General features: G+C 39.4%; 1 protein-coding gene across 4 annotated transcripts in view; it reads right to left on the bottom strand.

The window, feature by feature from the left end:
- unc5a (unc-5 netrin receptor A) overlaps positions 1 to 18,365 on the bottom strand; it is a 586,231-nt gene that overhangs the window by 29,246 nt on the left and 538,620 nt on the right. For all 4 annotated transcript variants that reach the window (XM_072590883.1, XM_072590882.1, XM_072590885.1 and 1 more), the window contains exon 13: positions 1,958 to 2,107. In XM_072590883.1, the coding sequence (XP_072446984.1) occupies positions 1,958 to 2,107 (150 nt within the window). The remainder of the gene's footprint in view (positions 1 to 1,957; positions 2,108 to 18,365) is intronic.

An 18,365-nucleotide genomic window follows, 5' to 3' on the forward strand; every position in this document is an offset into this window, starting at 1 on the left:
CTTACATATAACCCTGCACCTAACACTACATGGCCAATTCACCCAACCTGCACATCTTTGGACTGTGGGAGGAAACCGGAGCACCCGGAGGAAACCCATGCAGACACGGGGAGAATGTGCAAACTCCACACAGTCAGTCACCTGAGGTGGGAATTGAACCCAGGTTTCTGGCGCTATGAGGCAGCAGTGCTAACCACTGTGCCACCGTGCCGCCCTGCTAGGCCTGCTAGTCCACACCCCTCACTTCTTCCATTCCTACTAATTCATCTTCATGTTACCTCCAAGACTCCTTGTATATTGCTTACCTTGTCAATTACCCCTCATGTCCTCATGCCATTTCCAAGTTCCCTCATACCCTATGTTACCTCCACAGCCATTTATCCAGTCAGGTCAAATCTCAGCAAGCATGGGGAGATGAAATACCTCTAAGAATCTAAGTGCTTTCATTCATATGCATGCTACAGAAAAAAACCTCTCCTTTATGAAACTCAAAAATGTTAACCTCTCTGAGGTGATCAATCTGTTGTTAAATTAAAAAAATTACTATTCACAACAAAAAACTGCTATTCATTTAATAGCTCTTAAAACTATTAAAATACAAACTTAGATCCCAATGAGATAAATGGGTTTTGAGTCTTTGAACCACACACTTATCAGATACACCTCTGCATGAACAGTCGTCAGGATTATCAAAAGTGGGATCTTACGCATCCTCTGTAAAATGTGTGGCTCCTTGTGATAAGACCTTTGGAAAACAGTGAAAATAGGTCTGTTTGAATTCAGCACCATTTCCAAAAGCTCTTCTGAGTCTGGGTTTCCCATTTATGTGATTCACAGCTTGTTCTCAGTCCATTATCTTTAAAGCTAGCCTCCCCCCTAACCAATTTCCTACACATCAATGGACTGCCTCTAATTCCACGCACTACTATTTATCCGAACAGTGTCTTGTGTGGAACCTCATTAAATGCTTTAAAAAAGTTAATGAAGGCATTACTATTACCTGTACTTGGAAAACAAAAGTGCGCTCATTTTAAATATGTTGCATGCTTATGGTATGATAATCCATGCTGGAAGACCAAAGTGGTTTAGGGAAATGTTCTAAAATCACATTAGTCGTTTCACTAATTATGACATTATCACATTAAGTTCCAAGAAATACCTGTGTGACTAGAGAATGCCTGGAGACAAACATTTAAGTAGCATAAAGTAAATGACAAAGGAATTCAGCGCTTCATAGTTCAAAGATGCTAAAAGAAAATGTGTAAAAATGAAATAAGCAAGGCTCTCTTTTCACTCATCAGTCTACTGTTTGACAGTCTTCAAACTGATCTTGATATTTAAACCTGTGTCTGAGAATAAAGCAATCCTTATGTTGCTATGTTAAAAATCACACAACACCAGGTTATAGTCCAACAGGTTTAATTGGAAGCACTAGCGTTCGGAGCGTTGCTTCTTCATCAGGTAGTTGCGACGAAGGAGCAGCACTCTGAAAGCTAGTGCTTCCAATTAAACCTGGACTATAACTTGGTGTTGTGTGGTTTTTAACTTTGTACATCCCAGTCCAACACCAGCACCTCCATATCATGAATTGTGCTACTATGCGTTCTATCCAACTGGAAAGAGTAGAGAGGTGAAGTCAGGATTGTTAAAGGGTTGTGAACTGAAAAAACTATGTAGTGGAAGCTGGTTTGGAAAGCCTATGAGATTGTAGCTGATGCCATGTTTGTGCAGGAAGGAGGACAAATGCTTATAAATAAATGGGGCATATCTTTGTTGTATCAACTATGTAAAGTGAAATGTACCTCTTTACTAATCTTTTAGTTATGTTATTTTTGTGTGTTTTGCCACAGTTAAAATTTTAAAATTTCTGTTTGTCGGTTTTGTGGGAATTGCTATATTTTCAAGTTATTTGTCTCTACCTGGATTGTAACAATTGACCATTCCAATCTGGCTTTACCTGATAGCTGTCCAGCAGCTTACTTGTCCAGAGAGATTTTTGGATATCATGTATAGAAAGTCGTAAGTTATGATAGCTGTCTTTAAAGTGAAGAACCTTCGGCTCATCTAAAAGTTGTCCTCCAAGGTGTTTCTCCAGTTGCATCACTTCCTGCAAAGGAAAATATTAATTAATGAAAGGAATTTGTAAAACATATAAAACATGCAGTTGAAATCACAGCAATCTGAACAAGTAGTTTACCAGCAGCCAGTTGATTTTTGCTCAATATAGTCTCTACTGCAATTTGCTTGCAATATTTTTGCAATTTGATTCCATCATATTGTCAAATTCTATTACATATTGAAAAGCACTTGCAAAGATCCTCAAACACCAAAATAGCCAACTCACACTTTGAATTGTAGTTCTGCAATGCATGGCTCATTCTGCTTTAATAGATACAAATAAAAGTTGAAATATTAAGACATGCAAGGCTATGAGCCACCTGTTAGAAGTGAGACTGGTGTAGATTTAGATTCGTTTTTCTCAGTGCAGTCTTAGTGGACTGAAGGCCTCTTCTGTACTGTATGACTCTATAGGAAATGTCAACACATCTAATCATTCACCATCATTAGTCCAAAAATCTCTTTAGCTAAGTATAGTCCCCTTGCTCTTCCCCAACTTCATAACCAGCAGCTGTCTTCACTCACTTTGTCGTTCGCTTAAGTCAAGGCTTTTCAGACTTGAGCAACTTATAGAGGTAGCAAGGATTTAAGCCATGGAGAAAGTTGATGAGAATTTAAAAAGGTGTTATTGTACCAAGAATGGCCAACATCCTTGGACGAAACAAGTACAGAATTTGCAAGACAAGCTAGATTTGGAGGGCAGGGTATTGAATTAGCACAAATTTATTTATCATTTAGTTTGAGGAAATTTCTGTGATATACTATTGAGTGTCATAAATGCAGTCTGACAATTTCAAGACAGTGGAGGGTCTGAGGGAGGAGGTGAACAGATAGAGCATGATGTATCTGTAGATACTAATGGGTAAGCTTTTGACTTAGGCAGACAGGCAGGGTATGATCACATTGGGTGTGAAAATGAGAGAGATGGAGAGAGAGGGAAAGAGAGGGATAGAGAGACAGAGAGATAGATGAAGAAAGACAAAGTGATGGAGAGAGAAAGAGATCAAGATTGAGGGAGAGAGATAGAGACCTAGAGAGAGAAATTGAGATCGAGAGAACAAAATAGAGGGATAGAGAGAGAGAGGGAGACAAACAAAGGAAGAGAGACAAAGACAGAGAGAGAGAGATGGAGGGAGAGAGATAGAGATACAGGGACACAGTCAATTTCTGTCAGTACAGGAGAACATAAAACTCCTGTTGCTTATCTCCAAGGTATAAAACACAACAATAGGTAATGGGAATAATGGAGAATAGTTTAAGTGTACAACCTTTTGAACATTTCCTTTCTAAGACAAATATATTCTCCCATGCTATTAGATTAGATTAGGTTACTTACAGTGTGGAAACAGGCCCTTCGGCCCAACAAGTCCACACCAACCCGCCAAAGCGCAACCCACCCATTCCCCTAAATTTACCCCTTTACCTAACACTATGGGCAATTTAGCATGGCCAATTCACCTAACCTGCACATCTTTAGACTGTGGGAGGAAACCGGAGCACCCGGAGAAAACCCATGCAGACACGGGGAGAATGTGCAAACTCCACACAGTCAGTCGCCTGAGTCGGGAATTGAACCCAGGTCTCTGGCGCTGTGAGGCAGCAGTGCTAACCACTGTGCCACCTTGCCGCCCACAAATTGATGGACTGATGGACTTTGGAGTTCGAGATTTACTTTATCTCTACATGGATGAAGAGATCGGATGTATCAGCAGTCCACTAGAAGATGGTAGTTGTACATTGTCTCTGAGCAGAAGCCAGTGAACAAGCAAGTAACTCACAGAAAACACATTTGAAATATTTGTAAGTGCTTGCAAAAAATCCTTTGGGCCAAAGAGATCTGATGACTGAATGATACACATCCCAGAGATGTCAGAGAACTGGTGAGTCTATTAAACAATATATGCCAATGGTGTGGAAACTGGCATCTACATGTAAATTTAGGCGTATTAACTAAATCAACTAATTTGTGGTTAATTAATTGAAAAAGTCTTTAATTTCATTAATTAGGGGAAAAAACACAACTTTGGCTGTTCCAAGCCAATCTCTCATATTATGTTTGACAAGATTACAGACAAGTATATCCTTGGACTCAGGAATGCTGGTGCACAATGCCCAACTGACACAAATGCAAGAGTAACAATCAAGAAAATCTTAGAAAGCTCATCAAAATGTGCCATTTATGGTCAATACTCTCAAATATATGGCCAATTTGTGGAATTTCTCAATGTTGATAACATCATGTCAGCTTGAGGGAGATTGTATAACTCATTTTTAAAGTGAAACCACTTTGCAGAGATTTGCAGGGCAAAGGAACAGGAACTCATCAGTTCAACATGTGAGGAGTCTCACCCGTGAGATTAAAGCACAACATGTATGACCAACATGCACAGAAAAACACCAAATCATTTTGAGGAATACTCGGTTGAGATCCCAGAAGTCTCATTGTCACTTCTCATTGACATTGGTGTCAAAGTATTTATACTGAGTGACATAATCCACCATCAGCATTTTTTTGCACATTTGTCTCACTCTTGCATCTGACAATCTTCAAGCTAAATTATTGCTGCCTTAGGAACAATTGCAGTTCTGACACATGACAGTTTCATGGTCGAAGTAGCAATAATTTGGATTCAAACTTGAAATCCCTGCATAGTACACATTAACTGGATCAGTGGCACAGACTAAGCACACTGGTATCTTTCTTTACAGGATGTGGTAAATTGCCAATATATGCCAATTCTATTAAATTTCAGATTGTAGCCATTCGCAATACATACTGGTGAGTTGCAGGAGCTGAAAGAACTTGAAACAAATGGTGTTAGCAAAAGTCAAATCTGGTAAAGACATCAAATCCACAATAAAACTGTATGATGTAAAAATAGTAAAATTAGACCAGCTGACAACCTTAAAGTGGCCAACAAAGCAACAATTCCGGATAATGTCCTTACAATCTTGGAACTATCAGCAACATTTCATTACTCTGGTATTCACAAGATTTGACATGCGATATAGTTATCACCTGACACTATCAGAATAAAACCAATATTCTACACCTTCTGTTCCATTACTGCAAAATATCTATGACCTAAATTCAGCACCTACTGCATTCCAGAAGATTGTTTCTTCAATTTTGTTTTATGTCAAGTGGACCTATTTGACGATATCATTGTCCAGGGAAGGATCAAAGCAAAACAGAATCAGAGTCATTTAATAGCAGTTACTTGACTCGCAAAACACAATTTTACAGTGAACAAGGATAAAAGCGCACATTCATAATATCCAACATTTACTTTTAATGGATAGAATGACAACAGCTGAAGTTATGAAATAAGCCACTCATGCACTTCTGACCCCACTTATGAAAAGGTTGGCATTGTTCCTCAGTACTGCCAACTTGTAATGCAAACTTGTTTCGACGTACACAAAGTACACTGGATTTCTTCAGAAGATAATGAAAACAACACAGAATGGCAATGGGTTCTTACACAGCAAAAATTGTTTGACATATTAAAAAGCAAAGACAGCAGCACCTCATATATTTCTGCATGTGGGTTGAAATGCATGTCTGAACAGATAGGTCAGGAAGTGTGACTGGACTGTACTCTCACAGTACATCAAAGGAAGCAAATAATCAATTAATTATGCATCCTCCTTGCTGTCCAAAACTGAATGCAAATATTTTTCCTGCAAAATGAGAACTACTAGCCAGCAATTATATTTGTGTGCATTGGTTCATTTATCTCTGCAGTGGAAAGTTCAGACTCTGCATCAATCACCAATACTAACTACATTGTCAGCCATAGTCATTAACTAAGCCATGTCAAGATTTGGTCATCAACATCTACACAGTTACAAATGTCAGAACAATGTCAAGGTCATATATTATGCAAAAACACAAGCTTTCTGTTTCAAAAAAAGATGTCAGCACTCTCAGAGAACATTATAACTCAAAGACAATATTGGTGCTTAATGAAAACTGACACATTGAACAGATGTTGCCTCAAATTTGTTTTTCTTCCTAGTTCCTATGAGGTCTATGCATGGTAGTCACTCTGAAATTAGATGTCAATGCGAGGAAAGGAGTCAGCATCCAGTCCTACAGAGTAGAACAGCCGTCTGTATGAGGTGACTTGAAGTATAAATGTTTTGTCATTTAAAATGGCTAAAGTTAAGCTTCCTAAAAGGAAAATACAAATTAATTTGCTCAGTGTTTGTATACAGGAGTTTGTTGAGTAGTCACTTGACAGTTAATGTACCATTACTATAATAATGGGGGAACTTTAATATGCAGGTGCACTGGGAAAATCAGATGAGTGGCAAATCCCAGGAAAAAGAATTCATGAAATGTCTACAAGATTTTGCTGTTTAAGAGCAGTTTGTAGCTGAACCCACGAGAGGAACAGGCAATTCTGGATTTGGTGATGTGTAATGAGGAAGATTTGATCAGGGAGCTGAAGCTGATGGAACCCCAAGGAAGCAGAGATCTTAATATGACAGAATTCACCTTGCGACTTGAGAGGGAGAAGCTGGAATCAGGTGTAATGGTACTTCAATGGAGTAATGATTTCTACAAAGACATGAGAGAGGGGCTGTCCTGACATGATTGGGAAGAGAAGCCTACCAGAATGAGGATGGAGCAGCAATGGTAGGGGTTAGCGAGCGATGGGGAAAAAAGGACTGGTGGAGAAACTGAATAGGTACTTTGATCAGTGTTCACAGTGGCAGATACCAGTAGCATACCAAAACTTCAAGACAGTCAGGAGGCAGAAGTGAGTGTAGTGGGCATCACTAAGAAGAGGGTGCAGGGAAGACCTGAAGATGAATAAATTACTGGACAAGATGGACTCACCAAGGGTTCCAAAGGACATAGCTGAGGAGACTTTGGAGGCATTGATGGGAATCTTTCAGGAATCACTGGAGCCAGGGAGGATCCCAGAGGACTGGAAAATAGACAATCTAACATCCATGCTTAATAAGGGAGGAAGGCAGTGGACAGGCAATTATAGTCTGGTTAGCCTGACCTTGATGGTTGGTAAGATTTTAGAATCCATTATTAAGGATGAGATTATGGAGTACTTGGAAGTGCATTAGAAAACAGAACTGAGTCAGCATGTCTTCATCAAGGATAGGTCATGCCTGATAAATCTTTTAGAATTCTTTGAGGAGACAATGAGCAAGTTAGTCAAAGGAGACCCAGTGGATGTGATTGAATTGGATTTCCAGAAGACTGTTGACATGGTGCCACATAAGAGGCTGCAAAGTAAGGGCTCATGGTGTTAACAGCCAGGAACTATCATAGATAGAATATTGGCTGACTGGCAGAAGACAGAGAATGGAAATAAATCAATCTTTTTCAGGATGGCAGCCTGTGGCTTGTGGTGTTACACAGGGGTTGGTGTTGGACTACAACTATTCACGTTGTACATTAACAGTCTGGATGAAGGAAAAAAGGGCATTGTTGCTACATGTTCAAATGACACAAAGATAGGTAGAAGGATAGGTAGAGTTGTGAGAGTAAGGAGGCTGCAGAAGGATTGGGACAGGCTAGGAGAGTGGGCAAAGAAGTGGCAGATATAATAGTGTGGGAAAATTGTGTAATGATGCACTTTGGTAGGCATAGGCATAGACTATTTTCTAAATGGGTAAAGGCTTCGGAAATATGAAGCACAAAGGGTTTTGGGAATCCTAGTTTAGGATTGTTTTACAGATAACATGCTGATTCAGATGGCAGGTAGGAAGGCAAAGACAATGTTAGAATTCATTTCAAGAGGGTGTGAATACAAGAGCAGGGTTGTACTGCTGATGCTGTATATGGTTTTGTTCAGACAGCACATCGAACATTGTGAGCCGTTTTGGGCCCTGCATCAAATGAAGGATGTGCTGATGTTGGAGGGGTCAAGGGGTAGTTTACAAGAGTGATCCTGGGAATGAAGGGTATGTCATTTGAGGAATGGTTGGGGACTCTGGGTCTGTACTTGATGGAGTTTAGAAGGATGAAGGGGATCTCATTGAAACGTAGAGAATACCGAGAGAACTGAATAGAGTGGAAGTGGACTTCATGTTTTCACTAATAAGAGTGACTGAGTCCTGAGGTACTGCCTCAGACTGAATGGACAACCTTTGGAACTGAAATTAGGAGGAATTTCTTCAGCCAGAGTGTAGTTAATCTGTGGAACTTATTAATGAGGAAGCCAGTGATATTGGGGGTGGTGGTGGTGGGGTGGGGGGGGGGGGGGGCGGTGGGGAGCAAGTCATTGAGTGTGTTTAAGACAGAAATAAATAAGTTCTTGACAGGAAAGGGGATCAAGCTTTAGAGGTAGAAGGCAGGAGAATGAGATTGAGAAACATATCAGCCATGATTGATTGGTGGATCAGACTCAATGGGCCAAATGGCCTAATTCTACTCCTATATCTTATGATATTGGGTGAGTCACATAGAGAGAAACTGAATTGAAGCCAGGCACTATAAACACGGGTGCATATATTTTAAAGCACCATAGATAAAACTCCTGTTGTATATTTATATAAAGGCAGAACTGTATCATCTCTGCATATCCCTCACACATAAAACACAATAACCATATGTGGATGAGAAGCAAAATGGAACCAAGGAGATAACTTTGGAGATGTAGGAGGGAATGGTGAGGGAGGAAGGGACTGCCATTGCAGGTCATTCTGGGTCAAGTATTTCTTCTCTCCACCTTTGTTTCCAAACAACAAAACCTTTGCATCTTGTTCTTCCTCTTGGATTCTCCACCATAATTATGAACTAAGTTATTATTGTCATGGATTTAACTAATTTCCTCATGGAATTTGGGATGCTGTTTGAGAATATGACTTCATGATAGTTCTAACAAAGGTCTGCTGCAAATGGTTAACAGCAGGTTCCTTGTTCTATACTTTTATGATACACTTCATGTCTTCCTTTGAAATAAAATTTCCCTATGATCTAATGTTATATATTTCTCCATACAATGGGCTCCTTTACATAACACAAGCATGTTCTTTCCTCAGTATCATCTTCTATAGTTCTGAAACATTTTTTTCCCCTTTTCTCCTGCCACCTCTTGCTATTTTCTTATATTTTCTCCTATTTTGCCAGATTTGATTTCTGTTTTGTTAGTTTCTCTTATTGCATTTTTTTTTCCAATTTCTCATCACTATTGTAAAATTTAAAAAACAGTCCTCCCCTCAATCCATTCATGTTTTCATCTAACTGGCAGCAGCTTAAATTGGTCAATGGGCAACATAAGTACGAAGAAATCAGTCATCTTTACCTGGTCCAGTTTACACATGACTCCAGGCAATTACAAACAGACAATAAAAGTTCACCGTATCACCTATCCCCACTTTTCATGAAAGAATTTTTAAAAGTCTCAACAAGAAATCAGTCTTTATCTCAAGCGAGTACAGTTCAACACACTTCTAGCTAATTAAAGTTAAAAGATGTTTATCTAAGAAAGGTCAGAGGTGGAGGTAACGGAAATAATTATTAATAGGTGGTCTTCTACCAGCTAAATTGGGCTAAGATATCTACCATCACTTTAATAAAGGAAATGCATGTATACCTCTGATGAAAACATGTTAAAGGCAATCGATCACCAAGGGAGTTACATGACGGGCATGGAGAAAGGGTCATAAAAATTTCATTCGGGATATAATTCATTTAATAGATTTCAGAATCAAAGGGTTTGGTTGAAGATGTAGTAATTGGTAATACATTGCTTTTAAGAACTTTGCAAGACCTGGCATGTTGTCATGGAGATGGGCAGTGTGCATCAGAAGATTCCTTTCTTCAATGCAACTGGGTGTGTCTTACATAAAACAGTTACTGCTTTGATTTGTGTAAGTTATAGCTCACCCAGTTGAGAAGGCCAGAAGAAAATGAACATTAATCAGGTCTGTACCTTAAGCAGAGAAAGCACTAACATTTTCATTCACCATGCGGAATGCAGGTGGCTTAAGTTTAGTTCCGAACTTGTGATGGAAGAAAGCTAGAAGGTTTGTCTTTGTCTAATTTGAAACTAAAGGAAAAATTCTATGATGGTTCTTACAAAGCCTTGTGGTAGAAAGAAGTCAGCAGAGTTAGCTTGGAAGGATGAGAGAAGACATCTGCTGATAACCAGAACAAGGTGTTATGTCAGTCACAGTTTTGAGGTCTTAAAAATCTGTTGGATAGTCACTTAGCCAAAAAGCTCATGGAAGGATGCCCCTACAATAGTATCTCTGATAACAGCTGGAACACACAGGAGAATTAAAGGGAATTCCATTACTTTGAATTGATCCTACAGAAAGGGAACAAACCTTCATGACTCCTGTACATGGAAACTTTTGGTGGAAGCAACAAGTAGAATGGAGTTGACAGCAGAAGCAGTTATCAACTGTTGCATTAAGTTAACAGTATTTAATTTGATACATTCTCATCAGGACTAGGCTTCAGGACCAGGCCTTTAGCAGACCAGAAAATTTGCCAGACAACAGAGAATTACAAATCTGGAATAAAACATTCACAGCTCAAATGTAAGAACTTAGTTTAGTGCCAAGGTCAATGACTGATATCCTGACAAAACATTTGAAACCACCAAATTATCCTTCACAACCACATTCATTACATGCTTTATTACAAAATTTAGTGAAGACATCACCTTGCTAATCAAGGAATGAGTTTCCAATGTTATTTAAGATATCTAAGCTGGACAAGGTACAGCAAAGGTAATATGAATAAAGATCACTGCAAAGGCCCTAGAAACCACTTAAGGTAAAACTAAAAGTGCTGCAGGAACTGCACTGAAGAGATTGTGGTAGTACAATCTGAAACAATAAATAATTTTTGACAAATGGAAGTTAGTAACATAAACACCTTTAGACTGTGATGTCCTATAGACAACAACCTATCAGAAATAATTGTCTGTGCAAGAGCAAATATTCTGTGACATTCAAAACCATAAATCCACAAAGAATGCGAAAGTACATTTGCTCAATCCTAGGCTATATGACAATATCATGACTATTAAAGATTAAGCATTGATTTCAAACATCACCTGTAAGTTTTAAAGCAAGGTGTCTTTCTATTTTCTGGAAATTCTTTGTTTTGAGATTTTGGGTGCAACAAGTCTCAGGTGAGAATATTTTGAATTATTAATTCAGAAACTCTTGTCCAAGACAGCAGTGAGCTAAATCTTCTTGACACAAGGCTTTCCAGGCCGAATCTGAAGCAGATCAGAACAGAATAACTGAAAATGTTCAGCGAGGGTCATTACTTCCTGGACACTGATGATCCTGAAGCATTTTGCCAAGGTCTGATCAGGACGAATGCAAGAATGCCAAGTTTCAAATGGTCACAATCATTTATACTTCAGATCAAAGAGCTACACACTGGTTGGAAAGTCAACTTTGTTTCACCATGGTGTTGCCACTGAGAAAGCAAAAAGGAATAATTTGCTTCCCCAAGCTCCCTGGAAATATATAAAAAAGGCTTGAATATAAAGCTTTTGCTTTTAGAAATGGTACCTGAATTTAAATGTATGTTGCTTGTGATGAGTGTTAACGTATTACAAAGTTCACTGATTACCTTGACTTGATTGTTAGTTTAGCTATTAGCACATGCAGGACAGTACTCCCCAATTGCACAATCAAATCTATTGGAGAAAATTTCTTTTGAGTTTTGTATGTGCTGGCTGGTTCAATATGGTTTGTACTCTGCTATTATGAACAATCAAAGGAATATACTGTGTGATTTGATCAGCTGATTAATGGGACACATGTTCTTTGTACCTGGCATTAAATCAGCACCGAAATTCATTCACAACATTGCAATATATTTTGTAGGCTGTATGCCACAGCAATTGGCTGATCAAATCAAAAAACATATTCCATTGGTTATTTTCAACAGACAGAACAAAATAAAGTTCATTCTCAATCAATATGTCCACTGTTTGATATGATTCCGCAATTGGGCAGCACTTTTGAATCAGTTTTGCATGAAGAGCTATCCAAAATCATCAAGTGAAGATAATTAGCTGAGTTTGTAAGGTGGGTTGTTTATATTTGCTAGAAGAAACTGGCATTTGTATGCAGATATCTGTTTTCTGTGGACAAGGTTTTATATACTTTAAATTGCCAGGGAGTTTGGGGAGCCTATCGTTCTCTGTTTCCTTGTCCTTGGACAATCATTACAGGCCTGTGAACCAATCCACATCTTTTTCTCCTGCACTACAAATAGTTGCAATCATTTGGAATTTGGCAATGTTGTGTTTATCCTAATGAATAAAAGCTTTGTAACAAGCTTCTCTTTGCACTAATCTTTAAGTTTTGTACTATCAAGTAAACTATTGGTATGTCAGTGCCATCAATGGCCTGACTTCTCTGCATTTCTGTTTACCACAGCACTTGTTTTCACCCTCAGATATTTTAAACAACAACCTACCCAACCCCACAAGCTTGTCCTTTCAGTAAAACATGATGCAGCATAGTTTCCCCTTTTTTTATTTATATACTTTCCTGTTGATATATTCTCACTAAGCACACCTTTTTGTTTTATTTGGAAATTTACTAAACATAGTCAACTGTCTAACTTTAACTGAATATGGTCATTAATATGGACTACTTAATTAATTTTCACAAGTAAGGAAATCATATAATCATCCTCTACATTGGGGAAATGAAGCATAGATTGGGTGACTGCTTCACAGAACATCTACATTCTTTCTGCAAAACAAAGACCCTGAATTTCCAGTGCCTGCCATTTCAACACACCACCATGTTCCCTAGCCAACATCTCTGTCTCAGGTTTGCTGCAGTGCTCTAGCACAGCTCAGCGCAAGCTGGAAGAACAGCACCTCTTTTCCCACTTGGGAACTCTTTAGTCTTCTGGACTCAATATCGAGTTCAACAACTTTAGGGCTTGAGGCGACTTTTCCCATGTCCTTACCCCAACTCCTACACACCAAGCCTTGTTACCTCATGGTCTGCTATTACACACAATCTATTGTAAGCCACCAATAGCCCCCAGTAGTAATTATTCATTCTCCAAAGTTGATCATTATCCATTCCTTTGTCTGTCCAACAGCTCTTCTCTCACTTTGACCTCTAACTCCATCTACCATTTACTCCTTTTCCCCCTCCTCCCACCTTATTTTCTACATAGCAAAACCAACATTTTCCTAGCTGCAATCAGTTCTGAAGAAGGGTCACTGGACCCAAAACATTAACTCTGATTTCTCTCCACAACTACTGTCAGACTTGATCTTTACTGGCCTAACTTCCAGCATCTGGAGTTCTTTTGTTTTTTTAATCATGTAGTCAACATGAACATGATGGATTGTTTGCACATACTTGCATAGGTTTGAAAAAAAATCTCTCAAGGACAATATTCCAAAATTAGTAATTCAGTGCCTTTGCTGACTTCTAATGAATGATACTTGAGTGCACATTCAGTGACAGTTGGAAGGTAATAGCTTGTTCTTCATTTAGGATTCAAGAATTGTTTGGACAAATCCCTGCTGAAACATAAATGTGTTTCTCTGATTTTTTTCAAAAAATTGCTTTGAAGCAGCATAATAAATGGCCAGTTTTCCTTATGGAATTACAGGAAATAATTACCTTTTGCTAGTAATTTACTAACAATGTTTTTCAGAAAATTAAACTTCAAAATACAACTGGAAACTTTGGCTTACATATAACCATGTATATAAGTTAACCCAATGGTTTGTCCTACAGTCTCTCACAGTAAGTTCAGTGAGTGTACATTAAAACAGTCACATGCTCAGCTGAGCCATATAAAATTATGATCATGATAGGAGATAGTGGTAGTTAGGTGTGAAGTCTCCTTCATGCAGAGATCACTACACTTGGCAGGGTATTGAAATGTTCAATCAGCTACCATTATTATATTGAATGATCGGGCAGGCTAAACTGGCTAAATGGCCTACAATTATTCTTACTATTCCTAGATCCTTTTCATTGAAAGAGTTCAGAGACTGATCTATTGAAAAGACTAACGGCAAATGAGCTAATACTGTAAGTTTCTGTATCTGTATGTTTCAGATAGTACAAACAGATCTTTACTGAAAGTACTTACAGACTCACCTGGGAGTTAATATACGTAATTGAATCATGATCTTCACAATGTCCTATTTGTTCTTGAAGTGAAATAGTGTTTGTTCAACATTCTTTTTCTTATTGATTTGTTGTCTCTGCAACACACAATCTGCTGACCTTGTTATAAGGCGGCAACGGTGGCTCAGGTGTTAGCACTGCTGCTTCACAGCACCAGAGACATGGGTATGATTCCAGCCTTGGGGGACTGCTAGTGTGGAGTTTGCATGGATTTCCACTGGGTGCTCCGGTTTCCTCCCATAGTCCAAAGGTGTGCAGATAGAGTGGATTGGCCATGCTAAAGTGCTCTGTAGTGTCAAGGGATGCACAGGCTAGGTAAATGCAGGGTGGGATGCTCCTCAGAGGGTCAGTGCAAAGTTGATGGGTGGAATGGCCTTTTTTGCTCTGTCGAGATTCTATATATTAGAGAACTAGCAGCAGCTTTGGCAACCTGCTCAGCCATTCAGTATAGTTTCAACTCCACTTTCCTACCCACACTCCATTATTATTCAACCCATTATTATTTAAAATCTGTCTACCTCCTCCTTAAATTTAAAGTGTCCCAGCATCCATCGTATTGAGATAGAGAATTTCACAGATTCACAACACTTTGAGTGAAATAATTTCTCCTCATCTGTTTTAAACTTGCTACCCTTTGTCCTAAAACTATGACTTCTGGTGCTAAATTGTCCCATAAGAGAGAACATATCTATTTGTTGATTGTTTTTAGCATCTTATATACCTCACTTAGATCTTCTGTCATTCTTCTAAATTCCAAGACAGTCTAAGTATAAAATGCTCAATCTTCCTTCAGAAGACAAACCACTCATCTCTAGAATAAATCTAGTGAACCTGCTCTGAACAACCTCCAATTTGAATACATTTCTCCTCAAGTAAGGAGAACAATACCAATACTCCTAGTGCAATCTCATTACTGCCTTGTGTAGTTGCAACAATACTTCCCTACTTCTATACTGTATTCCTTTTGCAATAAATCCCAAAATTCCATTTGCTTTCTTTATTATATGCTCTACCTGCATTGTTGTTTTTTTGCAATTCATGCAGAGGACACTCAGATCCCTCTGCACTGAAGAATTCTGAAGTTTCCCTCCACTTCGAGGGAAGTTATTTTCTATTCTTCCGATCAAAATAGATAGAGAAGTATTCTAACCTCTTCCTTAATTTAATTTGGTATCCAACCTAGAAATGAATTGAAATCTTAAATGTACTTTTCAGATCTGTCAATTTACTGATCGATCAAATGGATCTGAAAGCGTAAACTTTTGTGGTGAAAGAGTGGTAGAAGGGAAATTTGTTCCAATGTTTAATTGTTGACACCGTGTATACTCGAATATAAGTCAACTCACTACTTTTGGCCAAGAAATCTGGAATTTTCCATATATCTTGTATAAAGGTTGACCCTAGTTTATCATATAATTAACAACAATGTTAAGCTTTGGATTTCTTAAGTTCATTATTGAACCAGCACTATAATTAGTAATTGGGGCAGCACAGTGCCTCAGCGGTTAGTACTGCTGCCTCACAGTGCCAAGGACCTGGGTTTAATTCCAGCCTTGGGTAACTATCTGTGTGGAGTTTGCACATTCTCCATGTCTATGTGGGTTTCCTCCGGGTGCTCCGGTTTCCTCCCACAATCCAAAGATGTACAGGTTAGGTGAACTGACCATGCTAAATTGCCCATAGAGGTCAGGGATGTGTAGAGTAGGTGCATTATTCAGGGGTATTTATAGGGTGGAGTAATGCGTCTGGGTGCATTACTCGTTGGGGGGGGGGGGTGGATTATTGGGCTGAAAGGATTCTATGATTTGAGTATAATTAGTATTCACTTTTTGTATAGCTATTCGTTCCGCTCAAGGACACCGTTTTGCCGGCCGTCCCATGTATCTTGTCATAGAGTCATAGAGATATACAGCATGGAAATAGACCCTTCGGTCCAGCCCGTCCATGCCAACCAGATATCCCAACCCAATCTAGTCCCACTTACCAGCATCCGGCCCATATCCCTCCAAACCCTTCCTAATCATATACCATCCAAATGCCTCTTAAATGTTGCAATTGTACCAGCTTCCACCACAATCCCTGGCAGCTCATTCCATACACGTACGTACCACCCTCTGTGTGAAAAAGTTGCCCCTCAGGTCTCTTGATGTCTTTCCACTCTCAACCCTAAACCTATGCCCTCTAGTTCTGGACTCCCCAACCCCAGGGAAAAGACTTTGTCTGTTTATCCTATCCATGCCCCTCATAATTTTGTAAACCTCTATAAGGTTACCCCTCAGCCTCTAAGTTCCAGGGAAAACAGCCCCAGCCTCTCCCTGTAGCTCAAATCTTCCAACCCTGGCAACATCCTCGTAAATCTTTTCTGAACCCTTTCAAGTTTCACAACATCCTTCCGATAGGAAGGAGACCAGAAGTGCACACAATATTCTAACAGTGGCCTAACCAATGTTCTGTACAGCCGCAACATGACCTCCCAACCCCTGTACTCAATACCCTGACCAACAAAGGAAAGCATACCAAGCGCCTTCTTCACTATCCTATCTACCTGTGACTCCACTTTCAAGGAGCTATGAACCTGCACTCCAAGGTCTCTTTGTTCAGCAATACTCCTGAGGACCTTACCATTAAGTGTATAAATCCTGCTAAGATTTGCTTTCCCAAAATGCGGCACCTTGCATTTATCTGAATTAAAATCCAACTGCCACTTCTCAGCCTATTGGCCCATCTGGTCCAGTTCCTGTTGTAATCTGAGGTAACCCTCTTCGCTGTCCACTACACCTCCAATTTTGGTGTCATCTGCAAACTTACTCACTGTACCTCTTATGCTCGCATCCAAATCATTTATGTAAATGACAAAAAGTAGAGGGCCCAGCACCAATCCTTGTGGCACTCCACTGGTCACAGGCCTCCAGTCTGAAAAAGACCCTCCACCACCACCCTCTGTCTTCTACCTTTGAGCCAGTTCTGTATCCAAATGGCTAGTTCTCCCTGTATTCCATGAGATCTAACCTTGCTAATCAGTCTCCCACGGGGAACCTTGTCAAATGCCTTACTGAAGTCCATATAGATCACATCTACTGCTCTGCCCTCATCAATCTTCTTTGTTACTTCTTCAAAAAACTCAATCAAGTTTGTGAGACATGATTTCCCACGCACAAAGCCATGTTGACTATCCCAAATCAGTCCTTGCCTTTTAAATACATGTACATCCTGTCCCTCAGGATTCCCTCCAACAACTTGCCCACTACCGAGGTCAGGCTCACCGGTCTATAGTTCCCTGGCTTGTCTTTACCACCCTTCTTCAACAGTGGCACCACGTTTGCCAACCTCCAGTCTTCCGGCACCTCACCTGTGACTATCGATGATACAAATTATCTCAGCAAGAGGCCCAGCAATCACTTCTCTAGCTTCCCACAGAGTTCTTGGGTACACCTGATCAGGTCCTGGGGATTTATTCACCTTTAACCGTTTCAAGACATCCAACACTTCCTCCTCTGTAATCTGGACATTTTGCAAGATGTCACCATATATTTTCCTACAATCTATATCTTCCATATCCTTTTCTACAGTAAATACCAATGCAAAATATTCATTTAGTATCTCCCCCATTTTCTGTGGCTCCACACAAAGGCCACCTTGCTGATCTTTGAGGGGCCCTATTCTCTCCCTAGTTACCCTTTTGTCCTTAATATATTTGTAAAAACCCTTTGGATTCTCCTTAATTCTATTTGCCAAAGGCTATCTCATGTCCCCATTTTGCCCTCCTGATTTCCCTCTTAAGCATACTCCTACTTTCTTTATACTCTTCTAAGGATTCACTCGATCTATCCTGTCTATACCTGACATATGCTTCCTTCTTTTTCTTAACCAAACCCTCAATTTCTTTAGTCATCCAGCATTCCCTATAGCTACCAGCCTTCCCTTTCACCCTGACAGGAATATACTTTCTCTGAATTCTTGTTATCTCATTTCTGAAGGCTTCCCATTTTCTAGCCATTTTTGCCTGTGAACATCTGCCTCCAATCAGTTTTCAAAAGTTCTTGCCTAATACTGTCAAAATTGGCTTTTCTCCAATTTAGAACTTTAACTTTTAGATCTAGTCTATCCTTTTCCATCACTATTTTAAAACA

Source organism: Chiloscyllium punctatum, chromosome 20 (assembly GCF_047496795.1).
Source record: "Chiloscyllium punctatum isolate Juve2018m chromosome 20, sChiPun1.3, whole genome shotgun sequence".
Lineage (NCBI taxonomy): Eukaryota > Metazoa > Chordata > Chondrichthyes > Orectolobiformes > Hemiscylliidae > Chiloscyllium > Chiloscyllium punctatum.